Below are 27,969 nucleotides of genomic sequence, written 5' to 3' on the forward strand. Positions count from 1 at the left end.
TCCTAATTGGATATCATCTATTGCTTAATGTTTTTTCTTAATCTCCAAAGTTATTAAGAATATCTAGTTCATTAATCTGTATGGTCATTACAACTTATATTTGTATTGCTTCACCTCCATATATATTTTATATCTGTTTGTTTCAATAAAAAAAAAAATTATATTGCCATATGTGTAATCTCAGTGTGTTTTCTCAAGAAATGGTTGGAAACTTCTCTGTGACCTGATGGATCTTCAGAATGTCTTATGTTATTATTTTTTTAAGTATTAACTGGCAACCAAAGAAGAATTTAAGTGTATAAATTGACTTGGGTAAAGTAAACCGCAAATATAGCAACTTCTTAGCAACCACCAAGCAATTGCTTAGCAACACCATGGCAACCACCTAGCAACTGGTTAACAACATCATAGAAACCACCATGGATACCATAGCACCACCACAGACACCATAGTAAGCAGATAGCAACATCATAGAAACGATTATAACGAATGTTGGAAGCCATTTAAGCTGCGCAACCATCCTGCATTTTCTTCAGGAAATGCAATTTTCAAGTTATTCTTAGCTAGCTAGCTAAATGTTCAAACAAAATAATTAACTGTTTTACTGATCATTATTATTAGTAGCTAGCTAGCTAAATGTACAAATGAAGCATTTGTTGTTTCACTAACTACTACTATTGGTAGCAAGCCTAGCTAAGTGTACAAACACAGCATTTGCTGTTTTACTGACCATTTTTATTCTTAGCTAGCAGGCTAAATGTCCAAATACACCATTTCCTGTTTTACTGACTTTTATTATTGGTAGCTAGTGTGGGGCCTAATTTAGGATATTGAAGAGCATATGTGTACATTTCATATACTGAAGCACACTTGGCCTCATATGAGCAAGTTCATTAAGTTCGCTCATCCTCTGTTTGCCCTCTCCCGTAACAAGTTTAGACCTGTACCTAACATATCTCAAAGGGAGACAGCTGTTATAAGATAACAGGACATAATTGGCTAGCTCCCCGGGAAATGCTATATGATGACTGAGGAGCATATCTCTAAACTCATTAGATAGAGGCCAGATGGCCACATAGACTCCCACTCCATGGGAACATCAAACAAAGTGAAGGTCAACATTTTTAAAAAAAAACATACCATGTTGATTTGGTCACAATTAAATCCAATTATGGGACTAATGGCATAGTGCCCATAACCTTGACCGGAAAAAAAAACCCTAAAGGTGATCATGTTTGGGAACAATTATGTTCAACCGACATATGGTTATATAACGGTAAAAGGTGGAGCCTAAAGCCCCCACCTTTTGTTCACCCAAATACTGTATAAAAGAGCATGTAATTCTTTGTCTCATCAGAAGATCGGAGCTTCCTGACTGAAAGAACAATAAAAAGATCAACTTAGAACTTCAGAACGACCCGACTTCTCCTTTCTTTAAAACTCGAGGCACTCGTCTGTTTTTATCTTCTTTCTTTTGAATTTAGAACTTTACATCAATGCATGACTAGATAATTTTTAAGAGTCTATTTTAAGCTAGCCCAAGGCTTCCCTTTAAGGGAGGCCAAGAGTCGTCAGATTACGAACGACATTTTGGCGCCCATCACGTGGGGCCTGAAAAGAGCCCATACGCAGTAACGATTAGAGAAAAGCAGCCGTGACATCGTGTGGCGAAGAAGACAATCCTCTTCAAGGAACGGTGAGCATTACACCTTTTTCAATTTAATTACTGAAAAAGAAATAGTGTGTTTTTTGCTCACAAAAGATGTCATTGCTTTAGAAGTTAAAAAGAAAAACTAAAACTTCATAAAAGATAAAGTAATATTTAATTGAATAACAAGCAGACGAGCGCTATGACTTAAAGAAAGATATATACATGTTTTAGAAATATGTGTATAACAAAACAAATTGAGATCAATTGATCAAATTTAATGAAATACTTGATGAACATTTCTTGCGTCTAGACGCCTAAATTCAAGTAAAATTACAACAAAATAAGTGTATGTTAATGTCTGTCTAGTATGTTGTATGTTTTCTCTCCCGGGCGTTAAAGACGGGAAACGTCATAAGGTGCGATCTAGAAAGCACGACGTTAGACTTGATATAAGAATATGAGAAAAAGAGAATAAACACAGAAAAAAGAAAATAAGTATAAGAGCGACGCCAGAGAGTGAAGCGTGCGCCAAAGAGATATAAATAAAAGCGACACCAGAGAGAGAGCGTGCGCTGGAAAAAGGACTAAAAGAGTAAGAGATAAATGGGAAATACTTGGACACCCGTCTGTTTAACAGAGGGTCGTAAGAAAACCAAGTCCGTCTTTTTGTTCCATGAGCGTAAGTTGAGACACTCTATCCTGACTGTTTTTACAGCGGAGATTGATTCTCACTCGGAGAAAAGCGCTTAGTGCAGAACACCACTGTAACTGACAGAGAGACGAGGGAATAACTATTCAGTTCTGACTAGTGGGGTATATGTTTTCTGTTGTCTGTTTAAAAATCTGTGTTTAGTATTGTCTGAGATCTCTAGTTTATTTTTAATAACTGCTTAGATTGTGTTAGAGCTTAAGTAAACTGTTTAATATGACTGTGACTTTGTAGACAACCTGTTTAAATGTTGTTGGTGTTATTTGATATTGATTAGTGATGAGCCCACCCAGAAAAGTATTGAGAATTTGTAACAGAGTAATAATCACCTGCTTAGTGACTGTAACCGTACACCATAGGCGTGGCATTTTTCGTAGAGTGGACTTTCGTGTTGTCCTTGTAAGTAGAGTTGGTCGTGAGGTGGTTAAGGGCGTAAAACGGCTGCAGACGTTTTTAGAACCAGAAACCTATAGAAGAGTGTTAAAATGCATCCGCCAACTACAAGATTGGAGTCGGTGAAGCAATATGCTAAATTACAGTACAAAATATACAAAATATAACCATAACCACAGTAACAGTGGTTTATCAAAAGTTCCCGATCGATTTAGAAGCCAGCGAAAGAGCTGACAGAACCATGAGGTACTGCAAACAGTACCGACCAAGTAATTGGAAACTGTTCGAAACATGGATTGGTGAAATCATGGTTTTCACATCCAAATCATGGCTCTCCTCGCTGTTGAGCGGCCAAAGTAGATTCAAGGGTATGACTCACTTACAGATGCGCCTGCAGGGCCTAACAGCCCCAGGGCCATCAATTGCAATTGACATCGCACAGACACGCAGAATTCGGAGAAGAGTAAACAGAGCCCGACTTAAGGCTCACCGAAAACAGTGCAGACGAGAAGAAGCTAGAGAAATGAAGCTGATTAAGAAGTGGAGTGCGTCGCGAGCACCAGGGCAAGGAGAGGAGTTTCTAGTGTAAATATTTATCTAAGGTGTACAGGCTGTATATGCGCTGGCTGTAAAGTATGCACACACTTACATACGCTTATGTAATCCCACACACACATAATGACCCGCCCATATATGGACATGCACGCACATGCATAGACTCACAGGCACACACACACTCGCACACTATAACATGTAAGTACCGTATTAACTCTTGAGCTAAGCCAAAGACAATCATGATTGTAATTTCTGAGTAAGTAAAAAGGGTGCAATATATTAATTTTGATCTTGAAATCTATTTTGAAATATAAATATATTCTCTCAGTTTCCTTTTAGAAAGCCTCAATCAACTGGACACAGTCCCACTTGAGGAGAAAACGAGAGGCTAACGTGGCGACACCCTTCACGCAGAAACAGATAAGAGTACATTTTACTCCTTCTTAACTCATTCATTATGGGTGGTAAAAATACCAAGACTTGCAAAAATGAAGTAGACCCAGTACAGCTCCTTATTGAAAAAGGGGTTGGCACTTATGCTGAACTTACTCAGTGTATGGCTAGGTGGCATAAACTGACAGCTAAAGCTGATAAGCAATGGCCCCTTGCAGGGACCTTTGACACAGAGCTGTGCAACATGATACGTGCCTTAGAGCAAGAATCTTATGTATGGAATAGCCGACAGAGAATTAAACAGCAGCGCAGGCTGATTTTGCTGAAGGCATTTATGGACCATGGCCCTAAGCCAACTAATGCCCCGGCAAGCCCTACCAGTCCCATTCCAATTCCAGAAAGACCTCCACCATATGCCTCTGAACGCACACCGACTACAGGGCTTTACCCTGCAATAGCACAGGGCTGGCCAGATGCTTCAATTGAATTAAAAGGTACACTGAGTTTTGAAAGAACATCAGATGAAACAATTGACCTACCAACTGCCACACCTGCGACCACACAAGAAGCTGGAGAAGGTTGCAGTAAATACACACCCAGAACGCCTCGATCCAATGGACCCCACCTGGCACCAACCTGGACAATGCCAAGCCCCGCTCAAGACACACCCACTGCAGGTGGCCCCTCGATACACGAGGAACAGATGAGTGGTGAGACCACACCAAAGAGCAACTATGAAAGCAGCATGCACGAGCCCTCTGTTAGAGCCAAAGGACCAAGATCACGCACCCCAGCTGTTGAAGAACATTCTTCAGATACTGAAGAACAATGTCCTCAAGTGCAATTCCTAACAGCTCCACTACAGCGGAGAGTTACTGGCGTGTTGGAGATAGAGCCTGAAGCGAGCGCCAGACAGCGACGAGACAACTTCGAGGACACATACAACAAAACGGAGAAGGCTATAGAAGAAGAACTCAAAAGGCTACTTAATAAAAGTGTCCCAAAGAACTCAACAACCTCACACGTTGCACACGGTCTGCGTAAAAGCCGATCTGTTGAGCTGCAAAGCCCACTAATGCAGAATGGACTTGCTGACACAGATTTCCCTCTCACGGACTCTGAAGAAGATGAGGACCTAATTGGCTGGACAGCGCCTCTCGACCGAACACCACCCCAAGGTCCAAGACGCTCTGAACGTATAAGACAGAGGCAGAGGTCCCACCAGCTTAGACCGTCCAAGTCATCCCATTTCTTCCCCATCATTGCCCAGGCCCAGGGTAGTTCATATGTGCCCTGGTCCTTTATGGACTTGAAAGGCCTGGTTGAGCAACTACCCAACATAACCACAGGAGGACAGAAGTGGATCACTGCTTTTGAAGACAAGACATCAGGCTACACTATAGCCATTGGAGACATAAAGGCTATTCTGTCACACTCCGTTGGAAAAACCAAAATGGAGGACATATTTTCACTGGCCAATTACAGGAACCTGGCAACCAAACAATGCTTTGAAGACTGCTTTCAACTCCTACCGAAACAAAATCTGGGATGCCATTCGTGAAGAATTCCCAACTGACATGGATCCAAGTCAACTGGATTCATTTGAACTGAAACCTGACACCCCTGCCATTGAATACATTACCAATTTTCAAAAGAAATGGCTAGAAGAAACAGGTACTGCTTGGAACTCCTCCAACCAGTGTCTGTTTAAGATGATGCTGAGAAAGAGCTTGCCCAAGGAAGTGCAAGATGCACTTGATGAGGTCGTGGGCTTAAATAACATGGATTGGAACATGTTTAAAGATCACATCGTCCATCATGCGGAGCGATACAAGAAAAAGAAGGCCCAGAATAAAGAAGAGTTGGAGAAAATAGCTTTGCAGCTACAAAGAGCACAACTGACAGAGTTGAAAAAGAAAGATAAAAAACTAGCTGACCTCATGGCAGTGGTGGCCTCTGATAAACCCAAAGCACCAAGTGCGACTGATCAGATTTTGCCTGTCCTGACCACACAAGCACCTGTACAACAACCTATGCAAAGCCCACAGGGGATGCAGCCGCAACAAGTTGTTCCTGCAACGCAGACGTTTCCTGCACCTACAACACCAATGATGCCGATCAATGCAATGCCACAAAACCAAAGCATGCAGCCCAATGCTGTCCAGATTACCAACCCCAATCTCAACCAACTCCAACAACCTGTGCCACCTGTTAATGTCTATGTTAACACAGGATCGGGCAACAGGGGAGGACTCAGAGGAAGAGGAAGAGGTAGAGGCCGTGGGATGCCAAGACCTAATAACAACCCATTCGGCATGCCTAATGCGCAGACCCTGGATCAATTAGACACATTTGACATTTCAGGCCAAAAATTCCAACAAGGTCAAGGATACCAGCAAGGCCAAAACTACCAACAAGGCCAAGGCTATCGACAGGCTGGAGCTTCTCCTGTTTGTTACACATGTCACCAACCCGGCCACTACTCAAGAAACTGTCCAAACGCTGGATGGTTCTGAAGATGCCCGGAAAGCCTTGCGGGGGAGAATATTCAATTGGCAGTATCAAATTCGTCTGGTAGTGACCCAAAGGTACAGGTTAAAATTAATGGTGAGAAAAACATATTGTTCTTAATTGATACAGGAGCCACCCACTCCGTAATTGGTCCAGAAGGAGTAAATCTTCCCCTGTCCTCTCATCAACTAAGGGCACAAGGCTTTTCAGGGAAAACACAAACACTAAGATTTACAGAACCTGTACACCTAACCATAAACGAGCAAACTGTGGTAGCTCCCTTATTATATTCGGAAGCATGCCCAGCTAATCTCCTAGGTAGAGATATACTATGTAAATTGAGAGCAGATATTCGATGTTCACCCACTGGATTGTGTATAGACTTCCCAACCCCAGTATACCAGATGTACATAAAAGCAAACGAGGGAAGCCCAATCAAAGACTTGCCAACAGTTTATTGGCTAAGGCTAGTAGATAGCCTACTCGACAGGCTCTACCACAAGTGGGAGCCTTGGATCGAGAGCCATAGACCTGACATGAAAAAGGTGTCAGATGATCTGCACTGTACTCTTTTGTACGATCATGATAATTCACAGACTGAATATGACGCATGCTGGCAACAGTGCCTACAGGGCAAATCAATCACATTAAGAACAGGAGACATGATCATAGGTCCCCAAGGAGTCGCTGTAGAAGCTATTCTGGATGACAACTTGTTACAATGGTACAAGGTTGAGAATTCTGTACCACATGTATCTCTTATGGTTGCTAAATACAATCAACCAATGGACTTAGGTCCAATGGTGTTGGCTAGCAAAAAGATGACATGGATTGAAACAGATGATCAGTGTGTTTTCGAATCGGCTGATCGAACATACTATAAAATAACCACCAAGTCTGTTAACAGAACAATTGCTGAAAAGGTTGCTGTGGATAGATTAGCACCTTATATTCAAGCTAAACTGACCAAGGATCAGGAAGAACTTTTAAAGGAGGTACCTGAGCAATTATGGACCAAACACCACACTGATGTAGGCTTTATTAGATCTGTAGAGCCAGTTCAAGTGACTCTTAAGCCAAACGCCAGATTACCTTACCAAAGACAATACCCACTGAGTAAGGCTGCGTTTGAGGGAATTAAACCAACAATTGAGGGCTTGCTACAGGCAGGAGTTCTAGTACAAACCAACAGTCGATGCAATACTCCAATTTACCCTGTGAAAAAACCCAACTCTGATAAATGGCGTTTAGTACATGACTTGAGAGCTGTAAATGCTGTTGTGGAAGGCGAAACTCCTGTAGTGCCTGACCCCCACACACTACTCTCAAATATTCTTTTTGATGCTACGTTTTATAGTGTTATTGACCTCTGCTCTGCATTTTTCAGCATTCCACTCGATGAACAATCCAGATTTTTGTTCGCATTTACATATGGAGGCAAACAATACACTTACACCCGCATGCCACAAGGCTTTAGCGAAAGCCCTAGTATATTTAATAAAACAGTGGCACAAGACCTAGGCGACATCGAAATCAACAGTACATTGATTATGTATTTTGACGATCTGCTAATTGCTTCCAAAACTAAACAGGAATGTGAGCAAGATACAATAACAGTCTTAACCAACTTGGCAGAGAAAGGCCACAAGGTTAGCAAGGCCAAATTGCAATTTTGTGCTGAGGAAGTAGACTACCTTGGCAGACGCTTAAAAGGTAACAAGCGCACAATTATGCCAGCACACATTAAAACCATCCAGTCTGTCCCTAAACCAATTACAGTAGGCCAAATGCTCACATTTTTAGGAATGGCTGGGTACAGTCGTCAATGGATTTGTGACTTTGCACTTAAAGCCGCTCCCCTGAGGCGATTGGTAAAAGCAGCCGGACAGAGAAACCTTAAAGGAATCTTGGTTTGGGATGAGGAAGCTGAACAAGTTTTTATGCAGATCAAGCGTGATCTGTGCAGTGCTCCTGCATTGGCCAACCCAGACTATTCAAAACCTTTCGAACTTTTTGTGTCTGTAAAGAAGGGGTTTGTTAATGCTGTTTTAAGACAATTGTCAAACCCCATACAGGGCTACACTCAAGCAAACACCATAGCCTACTTTAGTACACAGCTTGACAAAATTGAACAAGGCATGCCACCTTGCTATCAAGGTTTGGCAGCAGCAGCATATGCCTTTGAAAAGGCTACTACAATTACCATGGGATACCCAGTTACCATGTATACCAACCATTGCCTACATACTTTGTTAACATCTAATTCTTTCATGCTGACAAATGCCAGACGCACAGGCTACGACGTTATCCTGTCTGCACCTGAACTAACCATTAAACGATGCAACAAAATCAATCCAGCTGACAAGATACCACTCCCAACGGAGGGTACTCCACATGACTGTGAACAACACACTTCAGATTTCTTGAAGCCTAGACGTGACTTAGCAAGTGAGCCCTTGACGTACAATGACTTGATTCTTTTTGTTGATGGTTCCTGCTTTAGGGGACCAGATGGCAACCTAGCTGGTTTTGCCGTAGTAAATTACGATCAGACCACTAATCAATTTGTGACTCTCTTTAAAGCCAGTATACCACAGCCATGCTCAGCCCAATTAGCAGAGCTCAAGGCCTTGACTACTGCTTGTCAATTAGCTAAAGGTAAACAAGCAACTGTGATGACAGATTCCGCGTACGCCCATGGGGTGGCGCAAGTGTACGGATCTATCTGGGCCCAGCGCGGGTTCGTAAGAGCTGACGGTACCGAAATTGCACACGGACAGGCCATTTCAGACCTCTTAGAAGCTATTTTGCTACCTGACAGACTTGCCATTGTTAAATGTGCTGCTCATAGACATGACGATTCTCTGATTACCCAGGGCAACAATATGGCTGACCAGGAGGCTAAAGATGCTGCTACCGCAACATTACAGTGCCCTGCCCAATCCACAGACAGACTCCAATTGGCTGAGGAACAACTGACTGAGCTTACACCAGACTTAACTAGCTTAAGTGAGTGCCAAGAAAATGCAAGTGTCTATGAAAGAAACGTTTGGATTAAAAGAAGAGCTAAACCAGAAAATGGTGTCTGGTATGGCCCAAATGGCCTGCCAGTAGCTCCCATATCCTTATTAAATATCCTGATTGCTGATGCACATGGCGTATCTCATGTCCACCGGAAAGAAATTATTAAACAAATCAAGGCTGAGTGGTGGACTCCATATCTAGTTCTTACTGTAGACCAATTCCTTAACCATTGTGCTGTCTGTATACAGTACAATTTCAGGAAATCTTTGACTGCTCCATTAGGACACATCCCTGTTCCTGATGGCCCATTTAGACACCTGGTAATGGATTACCTAGACATGGGAAAACCCATTAGAGCATTTCGCTACATTATAGTAGTCACTGACAGATTCAGTAGATGGACAGAAGCTCAGGCAACTCAAAAAGAAACAGCCACTGCTGCTGCTAGATTCCTGATTCGAGAGGTGATTCCTAGATTCGGAGTACCGGATACGATTAGTTCAGATAACGGTTCGCATTTTGCTAACAAAGTTATCGCAGCCATAGCCAGATCACTTGGCATCAAACGTAGGCTTGGCTGTGTCTACAGACCACAGAGCCAAGGCATTGTTGAAAGACAGAATGGAGTCTTAAAAGCAAAAATTGCTAAGATCATTGCGCACAGTGAAGGAAAAATCAATTGGCTAGATGCCCTACCGCTAGCTTTGATGAGCATGAGAATGACCACAAATAGAGTGACCAACCTAACACCACATGAGATGGTGACAGGCAGACCAATGCCAGTCACGTATCTTAGGGCACCATACCAAGGCCCTAGTCTTGAACAGCTTCAAGCTGAACTTCATGATTATGTCACATGCCTTACCAAAATTCACAGAGACCTATTTGCTCAAGCAAAAGGAGCAAGTGTTAACAGATCTGCTGAGATTGACAGCTCGCTGACTGAACTGCTCCCTGGAGATTATGTATATGTCAGAGTACACAAAAGGCAGTGGGATCAACCCAGACGAGAAGGCCCGTATAAGGTAGTTTTGGCCACACCCACTGCTGTCAAAGTGGAGGGAAAGACTGTTTGGTTCCATCTGAACCATTGTTCAAGAGCCCCTCCATTTTACCAACCCCCACAACAATCTGATGTGCAACCACCACAGCAAACTGATGAGCAACCTGCTGAACAAACACAAGGTGACCCTGCTCCTGTCTCACCTAGGGCAGGACCAAGTGGATACCAGATCCTGACTCGACAACGTGCACGTCTAACTCCTCCTCACCCTGACTCAGAATCCGATTAACGCTACATCACTGCCAACCTTAAACATCAGGTACATTGCAACTAATATCATTCGATGAAGAAATGCCTCCATGGCATCCTTTTAGGCATCCTGGTCTTTGCGGACTAAAAGGTACCACCCTTATTTTTATCATCATTTCTTGTATTATTGTTTTTACTATTCTTTTCACGGAACAATCTGCACAGACACCTTCCACGGAATTTGAACTTTGTGCAAACTGTTCCATTGAACCAAATACCATTGAACCAAATACTACTGGACAGTACTAATTAAGTACTTGGACCTTTTTCTTGTTTTTATTTTGTATTATTGTTGTATACATTAACTTTCATTGTGTGATTTGTGTATGTTTTTAGCCAAGTTTCACCTGATGAACCCCTGCCAAGCCTTTCATGTTCCGACTCTCCCCTATCCATTACCTGTTTTTTCCTTTTTCAAAGACCTGCCTTTATATTTGATCAAAGCAGACATCTCTATAGCGCACACATTCATAGCGCAATCCTCTAACCACTCCGGACCAAATGGTATAGAAGATACTGGTCTGGAAACATACACTGCTTTTATCCCTTTTTTGGTATCAACCCTATTGATTAACCCTGAACACCTTCTAGTTGCTGAAATAATTAGACCAAACTTTACTACCGCCATTGTCTGGTATTTTGCCACTCCAGGTGATAACACATCCTTAAGTCGCAGACAATACTTTCGTTCATTTGCAACAAGCAAGTCCTCACTAATAGAGTACTGTTGTCATTGGATTGCGTCCTAACCATGCAACTCATACAAATCCAGACTAAGAGTCTTGACCTTTGGAGGTCCCATAAGGACCACCTCTTACTTGGGTTGACAGTAGTCATGGCAGCCTTTATCACCTCTGCATTAGGTGCTTTACTCATAGCTATGATATGTAGCACTTACCAAACTACGATTCCCATCCAAAAGATTGACAACTCTTCTCGGACTATCTTTAAACGCTCACTTGACACCAACAAATACAGACGTTCCATTGTCCATCAGACTTGGTCTGAGTCGGGCAATCGCACGTGTGAACGATACTGTCCTTATGTCGACCCAACAGTTTGTATGTCCAATTCCAACCTGTTCCCATCCTTTTCTTACGCGAATATTTACTTTGAATGGACACAATATCGCCAATCCGATTACAAAACAACTAAAAAACGCTGTTTGGCATCACCTGCCAATATCTGTGACCAACCTGCTAACTGTTTCAATTCTGCGCGCCTTAGGAGACGCCCATCTAAGCCTTTGCATTGCAGCTTAGCTTTATTAATGTCATACTTCCTGACTACTACTCCCTCCAAGCGCGACAGATACACCTACTTCCAAGTTGAATATCGGTCTATGACCTCAGTAGCCTTCCTAATTGACACCAAAGGTAAATTTCCCCTGAAGGCTTACCCTACTGGGTCTAACTGCTCACATCAGGCTCAATATACTTTAAATGCCTTCTGCGAGCCTCTAATCTGCTACGAACAAGCCCGCCTGAACAGGACTCCACGAGCTGTGGTGCATTCCTGGGAAGCACAGAGACTGTTCACATTCGATTCCTTAGACCCTAATGACTTACCTGACACAGATAATGACCCTGGTGTTGTAATTTCCCAATATGCTGATCAGAATATGTTCTATCAATATTTGACCTACACAGCCCAATCAGTTGCTTCAACTGACTGTTTTGCTTGTCACAATGGTAACAGCGTCCCAACTATCACCCCTATAGATGGTTTAGATATTGTCACTAATAGAACAGTTCCCTCTCCTCTGCAATGCTTGATGTCTTCATTGACCATTCCCAACCAACACTCCGCCGTTGATCCAAGATGTACTGATGTTGATGGTCCAATTGTTCCACCACCTCCAGTTATACGTGATACTGGGGCTCAGTATCCATTTTGTTTTTGCAGAGCCAATGCACGACACAACCTTCCTGAACTTGACAACAGGTGTCGTATCAGACTTAATCCCACTGGTACTGATATACTCACAGGATATAGATATCTTAGGGTTAACTTAGCTAACGGTACCCTTCCCCTAGCTGATCTTTTCTGGATATGTCATTCAGACACTAAACTGCTCCAGTCCCTTACTAACACGTGGACTGGCTGTTGTGCACCTGTCACTTTAACTGGTTCTGTTTCAGTCATGACCTTTGATGACGCTTTACCCAGACACAAACGGGATCTTTATTCTGACATTTCAGACGTGCAGAATGTTCCTGAGCTCAATTACCTAGGCATCCCTGTAAAAATTCCTAAAGAACACTTAGTTATGAGTGATGGTAGCATTGGAGCCACAGGTATATTGTTTGCTGGAATGCAAGCCTATAGAAATGGCCACTGGATTAATTGCATTTGGTACAATCAACAGAGATTTCTTAACCACACCATTACTGCTTTAGAGGCCCTTGGTGAGCAATTGGACGCTACTTCAAAAATGACCCTTCAAAACAGATTCGCTATTGACCAAATGAGAGCACCTGATGATGGTGTCTGTGTCTTGATTGGTGAGGAATGTTGTTCCTATATTCCCCTTCATACTGGTTCTGATGGTAATTTTACTAAGGTAATGTCCAAACTTAGAAACCTGCGTGATGAACATGTTAGAAACACACAAGCTGCACAAGACTCCTGGTTTAACTGGTTGTTTTCTGGTCAATGGAAAGCTCTTTTAATGAGGTTGGCTATGATGCTTTTGTATGTCATTTTGATTTTGATGTTTGTGGCATGTTGTGTTGTACCTTGTCTGTTGATTGAACAAACTATTTCATCTATCTCTGGACAATATGCTGTTTTCCATGCGTCTGTTGACTCATCAGCGGGACTTGAAGTTATTTGTCAAATGGGCCAGGGTGTGGCCCCGGACAAATGATGCGACTACGTACCCCAGGTCAAGGTGAAGTGCTAGTAACCTCTCCCTTGACCTACACCGTGCCTTTCTACGTGGCGCAAAGTCACAAAAGGCAGAAGACGTCTTCAGCTACCAATTGACTTTGTGTTTTTATCCTTTTGTCTTTGAATGTTTCTCCATGTCAATGGACTATTTAATCCTACACCCTTGTTTTTCACCTGTCCCAAGGTTCCATAATAATTGATTGTGTGTTTATACCTTTACAAGCGTGCCTTTCACCATCTGGTGAAATGTTTTACACTTACATATATGTATTGTGCCTAAGGGGGGACAGGCTTATTTGGACCTTTCTTACCTACTGCTCGTGTTCCCAAATTCCTCTGAAGAGGCGGAGCCTCTTGACTGTGCATTGTCTTGGTAACGCTACACATTCCCATATGGGACCTATCAGGTAGCTTTTCCAGGCAGCGACCAAACTGACCGGTATTTCCCCATCAGTATAGCGCCTTGGCTCTAGGGGGGTTTGCCATCCTTGCCTTTGTGCTGGGGTGGTATGCCTTAACCCTTGGTTCTTGAGGTATGCGACTGCATGTGGGGCCTTGTCGGGTTGCTTTGCCAGGTGCCATGTTTGACGTGCCTTTCTATGCTCAATTAAGTCGCCAGTTACCAGCGAGGAGACAAAGGGGAATGTGGGGTTTTTTTAATCAGATACTTATGTCAATTTTGACAAAAGCATCTCAATACTTGAGATGTGTAATTCGGACCTGTTTGACCCTCCTTGTGGACAATATATTAATATGGAACTTAACCCATGTATTCAACATATCTATCATATGTAATCCAATCATGTTATCTATTATGTAATCCATTTGAAAGTGTGCATTTTCATACCTTTTGTAGTAGTTACACCACCTTTATTCATTTGTTTTGGTGTCATGTAGCAGAATATATAACCATGTATTTCTTACTACTCTGTCATGTTTACTCACCTATATGCATAAGATTGTGCCAAATCAATGTGGTTTAAAAATGGACTTGGGACTTAAACTATTTACGAGCACGAAACTCACATATAATAAAATAATTAAAACATAACTTTAACTGTACTAAAAATCTTATGCTCTGAAAAACAGCCTGAGATACCAAATTATCCCATCGTTGTTCCGTGGGACTAAATCCCACGGAAGGGGGGAATGTGGGGCCTAATTTAGGATATTGAAGAGCATATGTGTACATTTCATATACTGAAGCACACTTGGCCTCATATGAGCAAGTTCATTAAGTTCGCTCATCCTCTGTTTGCCTTCTCCCGTAACAAGTTTAGACCTGTACCTAACATATCTCAAAGGGAGACAGCTGTTATAAGATAACAGGACATAATTGGCTAGCTCCCCGGGAAATGCTATATGATGACTGAGGAGCATATCTCTAAACTCATTAGATAGAGGCCAGATGGCCACATAGACTCCCACTCCATGGGAACATCAAACAAAGTGAAGGTCAACATTTTTAAAAAAACCATACCATGTTGATTTGGTCACAATTAAATCCAATTATGGGACTAATGGCATAGTGCCCATAACCTTGACCGGAAAAACCCCCCTAAAGGTGATCATGTTTGGGAACAATTATGTTCAACTGACATATGGTTATATAACGGTAAAAGGTGGAGCCTAAAGCCCCCACCTTTTGTTCACCCAAATACTGTATAAAAGAGCATGTAATTCTTTGTCTCATCAGAAGATCGGAGCTTCCTGACTGAAAGAACAATAAAAAGATCAACTTAGAACTTCAGAACGACCCGACTTCTCCTTTCTTTAAAACTCGAGGCACTCGTCTGTTTTTATCTTCTTTCTTTTGAATTTAGAACTTTACATCGATGCATGACTAGATAATTTTTAAGAGTCTATTTTAAGCTAGCCCAAGGCTTCCCTTTAAGGGAGGCCAAGAGTCGTCAGATTACGAACGACACTAGCAAGCTAAATTTACAAACATAGCATTTGCTGTTTTATTTACCATTATTATTGGTAGCAATCCTAGCTAAATATCCAAACATATAATTTTCTGTTTTTTGACCATTATTATTGGTAGCTAGCCTAGCTATATGTACAAACAAAGCATTTGCTGTTTTACTGACTTTTATTAGTTAGTACCCAGCCTAGCTAAATGTCCAAACCACACCATTTGCTGTTTTAAAAACTATTATTATTGGTAGCTAGCCTAGCTAAGTGAACAAACAAAGCAGTTGCTTTTTACTGACCACACAAAAGCCTGCCAGCTGACTAAAATGCCACGCAGAACAAAACATAGTTCAGGATCCACAACTCCTGCTAAGCAGCTTGACTTAGAAGGTTCTGCAACAAGCACTTCCTGTGTATTAATACCTCCCTTTCTTCACATCTTGTAAATTTGTTTTATTTCTTGCAAACTTGTTTTCTGAAATGTATTTTGTTTTTGTCCATGTAAAATATTTTTTTTCATTGGTAATTGTTTTCTTGAATTAATTTTTTTTTGTATGTAAATGATTTTTTTTTCTTTAATTTGTTTTCTGACGTTAATTTGTTTTGCACTTCTCTACGACATCTTTCAGAGGAAGATCCACAAGAGTATCCTATCCAGGAAGTCTTTTAGGAATATTGGAGTGAGATCACTGGCCAATTATTTAATTTATTTTTTTATTGACTTTTGTAATAAACTGTGTAGCAATAATGCAACTTCATAAAATCCCAAACCTTACATAACAGTAAAACATATATCATCAAACAAAAACATCATAAAACATCATAAAACAAATAAATAACGCACTAGGCGTGTACTTTTACATTACATTTTTTACATTTATGGCAAATATTTTGTAACATTTTAAAAATGTATTTTCTTTGCAATGAGCAGGAGTTTGAGTTTCAACATCCACAATTGACATAAGTGAAAGAATAACTGCAGGCAACAGCTGTGATTGGCTGGGCAGTATTAGGGTGAGCTTTAAAGCGGGCATAGTGATTGGCTCAGTTTATCAGTAGTTAACATCCTATTTAAAGGGATAAGGTGTCCAATTTTCCAATTACACTCTGGACTAATCTGAAATGTATAAAAAGGTATATACAATTTTCAGTATAAAAAGTACCAAACATTTATAAAGTAAACTCAACTTCTCCATAAGTATTGCATGTTCATTATATTGATAAATGTTTGATGCTTTTTATACTGAAAATTCTATTCATTTCTCAACACAGAATAACATTAACTGTTTCAGCAGCACAGAGCTAATTATTAAAGCTTTTAAGCTACAGTTTTAATCCCTTTTAAATGAGTTATGTGTGTAACGCCAGCATCAGTAGCAGTAATGCTAGTAAACCTACTGAATAAAAACATTAGTTGTAGAAAATGGAAATATAGAGGTACGTGTTCTTTCCTATTTTAGTGAAATACTTTGTTCTACTTTGTAAAATTAAAGGAAAACTCCAGAGAAGTAGTTATACAGTGTTTTAAATGAGAGTTTTAGCTGTTTAGCTCCATTCAGCTCCATGCATTGAGGACTCCCTCGCGGGCTCCCTCTAGCGGTGATGGGGTATAATGTGATATAGCGGGGGAGGGGGCGGGGCTCTACATAACCCGGATGAGGCTGAGCTTCCGGGGTCTGTAGCTGGAGCGCCGGGGGAAGAGCAGGATCAGCTGAACTACAGAAGGTATGAAGAAGTTTCTCTCTCTCTCTCTTTTTATTTCCAAATCAAAGCGAGCGCTGGATGTTAATCTACACAGATTTCTCCCCTGAAAACTGTTTATTTGGGTGTAAAGCGCTTCTGTTTATTTACAGTAAGCTTAGATTTACAGATTTTTCCAGCACTATGGCAGGAGCATTAGCATTAGCAAAATGCGCTCTTTGCACAACTACTTTTCATCAGTGCTGCTCCAGCGTTTCCTGTTTGGCTTTTCCAGTACACTCGTTATGGCAGTATTTTCAGCTGGTGTTTACAAGAGCTTCTAAAAATTTACCTCAACTTCAAGGAGACCAGTAAAGCCTTCCACTAGAAAGCTAGAGAAAGACTTTAAACTATATACCTATAAACTATATCATACCTACACACTACGAAGATTTTTTCTTATATTTTATGTTAGCCCACACAGCTCAGCATTAGCTAGTATAGCTAACTAGCTTGCTAGGTGCATTACTGTTAGTTGTTAGTTTCTCCTGTTATCAAATGGAAGTCTAATAAAATGCTAGTAATAATAATAAAGCTAACTATAATAATCATCATAAAAATAATTAGACAAATGCTAGCTATAATAATAAAAATGCTGGCTTTAACAATGCTAACTATAATAATAATGATAGTAAAAATAATAATCCTTATAAAAAGAATCATACACATGCTAGCATTATTAATATTAATAATAATAAAAGTTCTAGCTATAATAATAATAATAATAATAATAATAATAATAATAATAATAATAATATCTAGCTATAATAATAATACCTAGCTATAATAATAATAATAATATCTGGCTATAATAATAAAAATGCTAGCTGGTGGATCTTTCAGCCAAGTACGTTTAGCTGATCTCCTCTCCCAAACACTTGGAACCTGGGTGCTGTAACGTTAATAATTCCATTTAAAAAGCAGTGGCACTGCATGCTTTTCCAGTCGTCTCCAAACTGACATTTCTGGTATAACTTCTGACCATTTTGACCTCTCGCCAGTAAAAAAAAAATGGACGTTTTGCCTATACAGGCGAATGTAAACAATACAACCGGAAACGTCCCAGCCGCATTATTTGAAAACGGAAATGCGTCAGAGCCGTGAGTGCAAGGAGCCCATTAGCTTGTAAAATGACCCAGTGTTGTTACCAATACCACACCTAACAGCTAAAGTTAATTATAAAGAAAAGGATTAACCATTACAGACAGCTTGTATATTATCCTACCATTTAGTCTATATAACAACAACTCATCACAAATGTAATGTGTTTAAGGCTGCTAATATATAAAATGTGATTCAGGCTGCTAATAGTATATTATTGTTTGAAATTGCCTACCTGCTTAGTTATTTAGATAGCATTGGTTAGGTTAGCTAAAGGTGGCTAGAACCTTATGTTACCTTCAAAATTAATGTACCCCTCTATGCAGTTGCTTTATTTTTTTTAAACTTATTTGATATTTTTCTCCATCGTTCGTGGTACATAAAAAGCTGCACACAGCTGCACACACATGCATATTTAAAAAAAGTGTTTGCAATAGTAAAATGTTTTGTAATGTGATTTTTTTATGTGGGAATAATGTTTAAGAGTGCATGTAAGATCGGAGCTGATGTGTTTCCTTAATGCGACTGGCAGAGAGAAAAAGAGAACTGTTTAATAGGCAGAACTGGCCCATAATAAGAGACCAAAGTAGCTGATGTTCGCTAGCTATCTAATGTAACCAGCGATTTTTTTTTTACCAGTAGCAAACATCATCTAGCTATCCAATGGAGAGGGGGTTTGATCCTCAAACGGCAACTGGCAACAGGAAGTGACACCTACTGGCACCTGCCTTTCAGGAGTGGCACTGGCCACGAACGCTACTGGCCAGCGGCGCTCGCTAGCGGCATCTGCCATTCAAAAACAGATACATGCCATGATAAGTGTCTTTGCTAAGCGGCATGTATCCGTTTCTGAATGGCAGATGCCGCTAGCGAGCGCCGCTGGCCAGTAGCGTTCGTGGCTATCCAATGTTCACAGTGCTTTTTTTAACCAAGTAGCTAATGTTATCTAGCTAGTCAATGTTACCAGTGCTTTTTTAACCAAGTAGTTAATTTTACTTTGCTGGCTAATGTTACCAGTGTTTTTGTCCTGACACCAAGTCAGGACATATTTTATTATTTTAATTCGGATACAAACTTTCCTGCACTTGGGTGATTCTCACGAAATCAGACTAATGAGGTGGCATTAAGGAGTGTGATGAACAGGTAAATGCTATCAATTTGGGAAACACTGGTTTATAAACATCTCATCAAAGGCTATATTGGAAGTGATTAAAAGTAGACATTGTGATATTTTAAATTATGTATTTTTTATAATTTAGTGTGAAATTCTCAGTACCGCAACGCGTCCATTGCTGAATCTCGGCTCTTCAATTACACAATTTTAATATTTAAAATAAATAAATAATAAAAAACTTAAATGTATCTCATAAAGTAAATGGTTACAGTCAATAAAAATGTATTACTTGGAATTCATTGGTAAAAGAAAAGAAAATATTTAGAAAAATAACTTTGGTCAGAACCAATGTTCTCAGCCTCCGCAACAATTTTCAAGCACCATTTAAGACCACAAGGAACAGAAAAAAAACAGCCATTTTGAGAGGGGGGACACCTTTTAGTATGACACCCAAGATGGCTACCAGGTAAGCACCTAATTTTATACCTCTCCAGATAAATGTTAAAAACTTGGTTGTCAGCGAGCATACACAACTTTTTGTTTCTCATTACCGAAACAGCTAGTTTTTAATGTTTAAAAAAATGAAAATGTTATTGTGTTTTGGGAATTTTTAAGGTTTTTAAAGTCTAAATACAAAAAGCTAGCAAAAGTTTAGCCAGGCATCATGGTGGCCCCACAGAGATCAAAGAAGGTTAAGGTCCCTCATACTCCGCAACAGCCTTCTCATACACCGCAACAATTTAAGGCCTGTTGCGGTAGAGAGATTCACTGTTGCGGTAAAGAGAAATTAATGTTTTAAGTGACATGAACTTATATATATATATATATATATATATATATATATATATATTGTTTCATAAAAAAGCCTTTATTTACTTATAATAAACAATATATAAAACAATACATGATGCAATTTCAGATAAAAAACAGATTTATGTAGCAGGGCAGTGACACCCATATAACTTCCGCATAAGATATAAAAATAATATATAAAAATAATAATAATAAATATATATATATATATATATATATATATATATATATATATATATATATATAATATATAATTTTCATATATATAATATATACATTTCATGAAACAACTTTTATTGTTATAAACTGTTAATAAAGGTTGTTTCATGAAATTTATTTTTATAAACTTGTATTGTTATAAACTGTTTATATGTATATATATATATATATATATATATATATATATATATATATATATACACATTTTATGAAACAACCTTTATTAACAGTTTATAACAATAAAAGTTGTTTCATGAAATGTATATATTATATATATGAAAATTATATATATACACACATATATACATTTCATTAAACAACTTTCTTTAATTTTATCTTTAATTTTAATTTAGTTGCACATTGATGTTTACATTTTTCATGAGATTAATGTTTAATACAAAGATGTTTAATGAGATGTTGAATTGCTTGTTTCATACTTAAATATTTAATTTCAATTTAGTTGTACATTGATGTTTATATCTGTCATGAAATTAATACTTAATAAAAAAGTTGTTTTATGAGATGTTGAATTACTTATTTTGTATTTAAACATTCCATTTCAATTTAGTTATACAGTGATGTTTAAAGTTTTAAGGAATTTATGTCTAATGAGGTATGTTGAAATTTGTTTTATTAAAATACACAGTTCAAAATAGGATATTTTCACAGCTTGAGTCTTACTGAGAATAATTTTCAACAGCAAATACCACATTTTGTTCAATATTACTACTCCATACAAAACTCAAGAAGTACATCATTAGAATTTGTTATTTATTCACAGCATTCACACTCTGTGTTTGTTGTGTAAAGTGTTATTGTTAATTAAGTAGGAATCCTTGTAATGACTCTCTTTACCGAAACATTGACTCTCTTTACCGAAACACCATTCTCTTTACCGCAACACATATTTATTTACTAATTATTTTACTGTTATAAAACAAATTCTAGTTTATAATGGTATTTGGATAAATTGTATTTCTTCATAGGTCATCTGTACTAAATAAGAAATTATACATGTAATTTTTCAGTTAAATATACTGAAAAGACAGGACATGAATCATGAAATCTGTTGCGGTAATGAGACAAATCATAAAATAAAAAAAAATGGGAAACTTATAAATATAATATTTTCTGGGTTATATACACATATGAGCACAACTGTTAATAATATCTATTTAAAAAGTAACAAATGTGTAACTTTTAAACCATATCTGTTCTGTGTTATCATGTTGCGGTACTGAGAATGTGTGTGCTCTGACTGACTAAAATGGTGCAAAATATACAGAAAAATTATAAAATTAAAAAAAAAAAGTATTTCTAAAAAGTTCAGACCCTAGTCTTGCATAACAAAAAGAAATTTTATATTTAAATGCCTTTTGAAATTTTTCAAGTGTGAACCCTTTTAAATCTGTTTTTCGTGAGAATCACCCACTTCCTTCTAAGTAAGATAATGTGGCCAGCCAAGGCATCAAATCAGCATTTCTTGCATTTCAGACATCAATAGACGCTGCATTGTCCGACATCCATCCATTTGCGTTTTTTTTCTATTTTATTTTAAAGAAACAAAAACATCTTTTATAATTAAAATTAGGGATATGAAAAGATCCCGAGGCACGAGATCTCGTGAGATTAAAATGTGACGATATTTCTCGTCAAGCTTAAACCTGTCTTGCGGGCAGTGTTGGGAAGGTTACTTTTAAAATGTAATCCCTTACAGATTACTGATTACATCACTCAAAATGTAATTTGTAACATAATCAGTTGCATTACTTCAAGTGAGTAACATAATCTGATTACTTTGGATTACTTAAAAAATTGTCATTTTTTTAAGCCTGAATGAATGTAGCAACCACATACTGCATATTATTATTTTATTTTTCTTTCCAGTTAACAAATAGATAAAAGAATAAAACAGCCTTTTCAATCACTCTATAAAAATACTTATGAAACCATTTCATCAAACAATTTTATGAAACACTTCTATAAATTGATGATAAAACCTTTTAAAACCATTAAAAACCAAACAATGTAACAACAACTGTAAGCTATCTATTTGCAGGTTTGCCACCAGTGTTAATTTTGACAACAAATTTTGATTTAGTCTTAGTCATAGTCTTGTGACGAAAATAGCATTTAGTTTTAGTCACAATTTAGTCATCTGAAATGTTTTTAGTTTTAGTCGACTTAATGTCATAAGAATATAGTCGACTAAAATTACAGTCAATTTAGTCGACTAAAATGTAAAGGGTGTAAATGTAAATGCTTTTTCATCAGTTCCCTTGAATTATTAACTCTACACTTATACGAAATTAAACGTTTAATAACCACTTGAGTAATATTGTTAATGTTTGAACGTGTAATATATTTATATATGATTTAATGTATATTATAATTATTATTGTAGGTGTGTGACTAAACATATTTTACATTTAAATTTTGCTCTAGAAATCAGGTCATAAAACATCTGAATAGTTAAATTATGTCCTGTAGAGATGCTCTCAGGATGTACAGAGAGACTTCATGAGTTAAAGTGAGAAACTTATGAGAAAGTGCTGTAAGGAACTTTACACAGACTTTTGGGTTCAGAGATTCACTTATTTTATTGTTTTATTTTCGTTGTATTATTGAGTTCCTTTCTGACCTGTTCCTGTTTTAACACTAGCTTTATATTTCCCACTGTGAGACTAAACAGATGATCGGATCTTAATGAGTTAGGGTTCTGTATCAGTTCTGTGTTTTAGTGCACTGCCGAGTTAAACACACCATCAGCTCATGAAATAACATCAGCATTAAAACGCTGATCTCTGCATGGAGATCTGTGTGACTCTGGTCTGCAGAAGCTGAAAGATTAGTGGTGTTTTTACCGGAGATGGAGTCGCTCCACGCGGTTTACACGTTATCTTGTTTTTCGCGACGTCAAAGGAGAAATATGTCGCCTCTCCCCCCCCCTCTCTCTCTCTCTCTCCCTGCTGAACACTGTCGAGTTAACTTCCAGTCGAGCTCCGTATCGACAGGTTAATTCCCGGGTTTGTAACTGAGCGCACGGCGCTACTGCAGGAGAGGCGGGTACTGATTGGTTGAGTACCCCGCTTGTCCTGCCTCTCCACCTTCACTAAAGTAGCAGTGATTGGATCTCTTCCTAACTGGTCCCTACCTTTCACAGAACTAAATCAGTCTGATTGGATTTCGTCCCTGCCAAACATTTTCGTCTCGCTTTTATTCGTTGACAAAATGTCAGTTAATTTCGTCTCGTTGTGTGTGCAGAGCCGCTGTGAGCCGCTGACAGTTCCCTGTCATATTAGAACGATTTCACTGCAAAATGTTATTTGCGTTTTGTCAGTGTTGGATTGGAAGAGCGAAAATAGGAAAGTACCGCAATGTAATCCTTTTATTTTAGCAGAGTAACTGTAATCTGATTACCATTTACTGAAATAGTAACTGTAACGAATTACAGTTACTTATAATTTGTAATCTGATTACGTAACACTGTTACATGTAATCCATTGCTTCCAAACACTGCTTGCGGGGAAAAACAATTTAGTGTGGACTTTTTAAGAGAGATCTGGCAACACAGTAGCGATAGCAGTGAGTGTGGTGGCTGACCCACTCAATCTGTAAAACCCAAGGATTTATGTCTTTCGGTCCCTCGTTTGGAAAAAAAATTATATTATCTCATGTCTAGAACATAAAAACAGGAAAGAGGCAGGACAAGAATTCACTCTCTCTCGAGCATATTCATTCCAAACTGCTGAAATGCCACTGTATGAGTTCATATAGTCCTTTTATTTTATTAGCTAAATGTTTAGTTACATTTCCAGGACAACTAAGAAGAATTGATAATATTTAAGGTGGAAGTGCTAGAATGATTTACTGCTTTAGTAACATTTAGTTAGAGTTGATGAAATTTGGAGCTGCTCTCTGGTTCTACAGATGAAGTTGGGCTTCGACCGGATGCTGTGATACGCCACCGTGTCCGCTGTATTGATTTATTAAACAAATCAGCTAAGCCATTGATGTCAGGTTCTAGTGAGACCAGAAAAGAATCAAGACTGTTTGTCTAAACAGTGGGCAGTCTTTATAAAGGCAGTAAACAGGCGTTAGCCTGATTATTGCAAGTGGTAAAATGTGGGCTACCTCTAGTGACTGGAGGACCACCAGCACCCCTTTTACACTAAGGACTTAGAAGTGGGAAAAATACTGAAACATTTATGGTAATATGAAGATGTCTCAGATGTCAATATAGGCACCTCAGGCAGTTCTCTTCAGTTAATTGACCTGCTTTTATTGTAATATATAACTGCATTTTTCTTTGTGTTTTCCAGAAATGAAATTATTCTCCTGAACTTCATCACCAACAACCAGGATATTTAACTAAGAGCAATGTTAAACTGCTGAAAGAGTTGAAGCACAAGCCGTCCTGAAGAGCCTCCAGAACACGCAGAAACAGTTTGCTACATTTAACAGACAAATGAAGCCAAGTCCTGACATGGAGAAACAGCAGCACTCTGTCAAGAGTTTTACTAAACAGAGTACTCTCAAAATTCACCAGCGCATTCACACAGGAGAGAAACCGTATTACTGCTCAGACTGTGGGAAGAGTTTTACTAAACAGAGTCATCTCAAACTGCACCAGCGCATTCACACAGGAGAGAAACCGTATTACTGCTCAGACTGTGGGAAGAATTTTAATCAACAGAGTGATCTCAAAAATCACCAGCGCATTCACACAGGAGAGAAACCATATTACTGCTCAGACTGTGGGAAGAGTTTTACTAAACAGAGTAATCTCAAAATTCACCAGCGCATTCACACAGGCGAGAAACCATATTACTGCTCAGACTGTGGGAAGAATTTTAATCAACAGAGTCATCTCAAACTGCACCAGCGCATTCACACAGGAGAGAAACCTTATTACTGCTCAGACTGTGGGCAGAGTTTTAGTCAACAAAGTACTCTCAAACTGCATCAGCACATTCACACTGGAGAGAAACCGTATCACTGCTCAGACTGTGGGAAGAGTTTTACTAAACAGAGTGATCTCAAAAAACACCAGCTCATTCACACAGGAGAGAAACCATATTACTGCTCAGACTGTGGGAAGAGTTTTACTAAACAGAGTAATCTCAAAATTCACCAGCGCATTCACACAGGCGAGAAACCATATTACTGCTCAGACTGTGGGAAGAATTTTAATCAACAGAGTACTCTCAAACTGCACCAGCGCATTCACACAGGAGAGAAACCGTATCACTGCTCAGACTGTGGGAAAAGTTTTACTACACAGAGTAGTCTCAAAATTCACCAGCGCATTCACACAGGAGAGAAACCGTATTACTGCTCAGACTGTGGGAAGAATTTTAATCAACAGAGTACTCTCAAACTGCACCAGCGCATTCACACAGGAGAGAAACCTTATTACTGCTCAGACTGTGGGCAGAGTTTTAGTCAACAAAGTACTCTCAAACTGCACCAGCGCATTCACACTGGAGAGAAACCGTATCACTGCTCAGACTGTGGGAAGAGTTTTACTAAACAGAGTGATCTCAAAAAACACCAGCGCATTCACACAGGAGAGAAACCGTATCACTGCTCAGACTGTGGGAAGAGTTTTACTGAACAGAGTACTCTCAAAAAACACCAGCGCATTCACACAGGAGAGAAACCGTATCACTGCTCAGACTGCAGGAGGAGTTTTACTACACAGCGTTATCTCAAAAAACACCAGCGCATTCACACAGGAGAGAATACTATCCCAAATTTGTCCCACGGCAATTAAAATAGCATAATGCTATTAATTGCTAGGCCCACTGTAAGAATATGGAGGAGTTTTGTCTTACTATGTTCATTGTTCATTGACTAAAGGGTTAATCTGTGTGTTACTAAAGAAGCATTTTACTTAATCAGTATGTTACTCAAGCATTTAGCATGATTCCTGATTATTCAAGTATATTGTGTCTTTGTGCTTAACGCACAAGGCCAGGTTTTTTCTTGCAACTCAGCATGATTGATTCCACAGATGTCCAGCGATACTGTGTTGTTGTTGTTTTTTTTTTTTCCCCAATGGAGACTAGACTTCTGGTACATGTAATCTATAGCTGAGAAGGTTGAGGTGACCAGGTTCTCAGCTGACGTATAGGATGAAAAACTGCTTAGGTGTCAAGATGTGGGGTAAGCTACTTCCCACACGTACGATTGGACTAAGGTCAGGTCCTTGTCTGTACTTATTAGACTGGGCTGCTTAGTGAGGGGTTGAGTTGGGCGGGGGTAAGCTTCTCTCTTCAGGAGAGCGGGAAGTCCTGGTCAGACAGCTGAGAACTCTGGAAACCTCAATTTTCTCTCACCTTTGGGGTTTTCCTCTTATTTTCACCTTTTTAATTTCAATTAATTTTTAATCATCTTTTTTACTAATTTTTGATGTATCAAAAAAAAACTGTTTTGCTCTGAAGATTCTTTGAATAAAATCTGACAGAACTACAATTTTGGACTGGATCGCCTTTTCTTCTTTATGACGTATCATGCCAGATACATTAGAATTCGAACAGCAGATCAATAATCTTTCAATGGCGAACACAGCCCAGGATTTTTGAGATCTGGAAACTTTCATCAAAGCACGACTGGAGGACCAAGTTGACAACCAGAACAGACGACATCGCAAGGTGCATCACGCAGCCCAAGGGGGTTCAGCGGAAGCTGTGCGAGGCAAGCATGGATGTAATAAGAGTCGGCACATCTGCAATCCACCTCATGATGTGAATATAAGGTTGTTTTTGTTGTCAGAGTTGTCAGGATGAAGGGTGTATTTTGCGGCTTCAATTACTACATTTTATATTGCTAAAGTTGAAAATTTCATATCTCAAACTAAAAGAACTTAGACAATTACAATTTGGAAGTATTCCAAATTGTCATGCATTACATTGGGTAATTTTATTATTCTGGTGATGGGTTTAAAATGGTGAAGGTCTTGCTATGTGTGCGAGGTTTTCCTTATTTTGGTTTTGTGAAGTGGCAAGATGGGCAATACGGTGTTGCTGGTTCTAGCGATATTAACAGCAAGTGTTTTGCTAGCTATGTTTCAGTGGCAATTGAGATCGTCAGTACTATAATTCTGCTGGTTTTGTTTTTCCTGCTGCGTGGTTTTGCTGCTGTGTGTGACCATTTCTTACTAAACATACTGAGATGGGGAAAAAGGAAGATTTCTCCTTGTGCCAGTATGTGGCTAAGCAGATCACTAAACACAGGGTTGAGGAGAGTATTGTTCAGGATTCAGCAGAAGCGGAGGATTTACTGAGTGATGTAGAATCAACTTTGTCAAAAACCATGTCCATAAGCCATACCTGTCAAGTTTTAGATTTAAAAATAAGGGATATTTTCCTCTGTCCGCTTAAAGCCGTCCCACCAGCCCAACGAAGGTTCAGTATCTCTTACATTTTAAAACAGGTTTACAAAAAATCTAAAATAACCACATGTGAACCACTTACACACTACAATTAGATTATCAGAATCTGAACATGTTGTGGACATTCCTACATATGTCATTCTTTTAATACAGCCAAATTAAAAACCCTTTTCTATATATTTTTTTTATTTAAGATTTCATGTCTTTTTTGTAATAAATGCACTCTTTT

General features: G+C 39.0%; 3 protein-coding genes and 1 pseudogene across 5 annotated transcripts in view; 3 read left to right on the forward strand and 1 right to left on the reverse strand.

Annotated features, from left to right (window-relative positions):
• The window catches only part of LOC111197347 (zinc finger protein 271-like), a 109,768-nt pseudogene that overhangs the window by 37,523 nt on the left and 44,276 nt on the right, over positions 1-27,969 (reverse strand).
• Positions 1,359-5,262, forward strand: LOC125801672 (uncharacterized). The gene is made up of 2 exons (XM_049478468.1): positions 1,359-1,696; positions 3,637-5,262. The coding sequence occupies exon 2, from the start codon at positions 3,766-3,768 to the stop codon at positions 5,260-5,262; it is 1,497 nt and encodes a 498-aa protein (XP_049334425.1). The 5' UTR covers positions 1,359-1,696; positions 3,637-3,765.
• On the forward strand, positions 17,010-27,922 carry LOC125801204 (zinc finger protein 271-like). Of its 2 annotated transcripts, none has more exons than XM_049477557.1 (2): positions 17,010-17,082; positions 24,667-27,922. In XM_049477557.1, exon 2 carries the CDS (start codon positions 24,813-24,815, stop codon positions 26,118-26,120), a length of 1,308 nt encoding a protein of 435 aa, XP_049333514.1. In that variant the 5' UTR covers positions 17,010-17,082; positions 24,667-24,812; the 3' UTR covers positions 26,121-27,922. The 2 variants fall into 2 exon arrangements, with proteins under 2 accessions (XP_049333514.1, XP_049333515.1); XM_049477558.1 differs by lacking the exon at positions 17,010-17,082 and adding an exon at positions 24,162-24,555.
• LOC111197413 (zinc finger protein 239-like) overlaps positions 17,128-27,969 on the forward strand; it is a 414,061-nt gene continuing 403,219 nt past the window's right edge. Inside the window, exon 1 of one of the 2 annotated variants that reach the window (XM_049477308.1) lies at positions 17,128-17,183. The gene's annotated coding sequence lies outside the window, so the exon portion shown is untranslated. The remainder of the gene's footprint in view (positions 17,184-27,969) is intronic. The other variant, XM_049477304.1, reaches the window with a different exon arrangement.

This window comes from Astyanax mexicanus, chromosome 4, assembly GCF_023375975.1.
Source record: "Astyanax mexicanus isolate ESR-SI-001 chromosome 4, AstMex3_surface, whole genome shotgun sequence".
Taxonomy (NCBI): Eukaryota; Metazoa; Chordata; class Actinopteri; order Characiformes; family Acestrorhamphidae; genus Astyanax; species Astyanax mexicanus.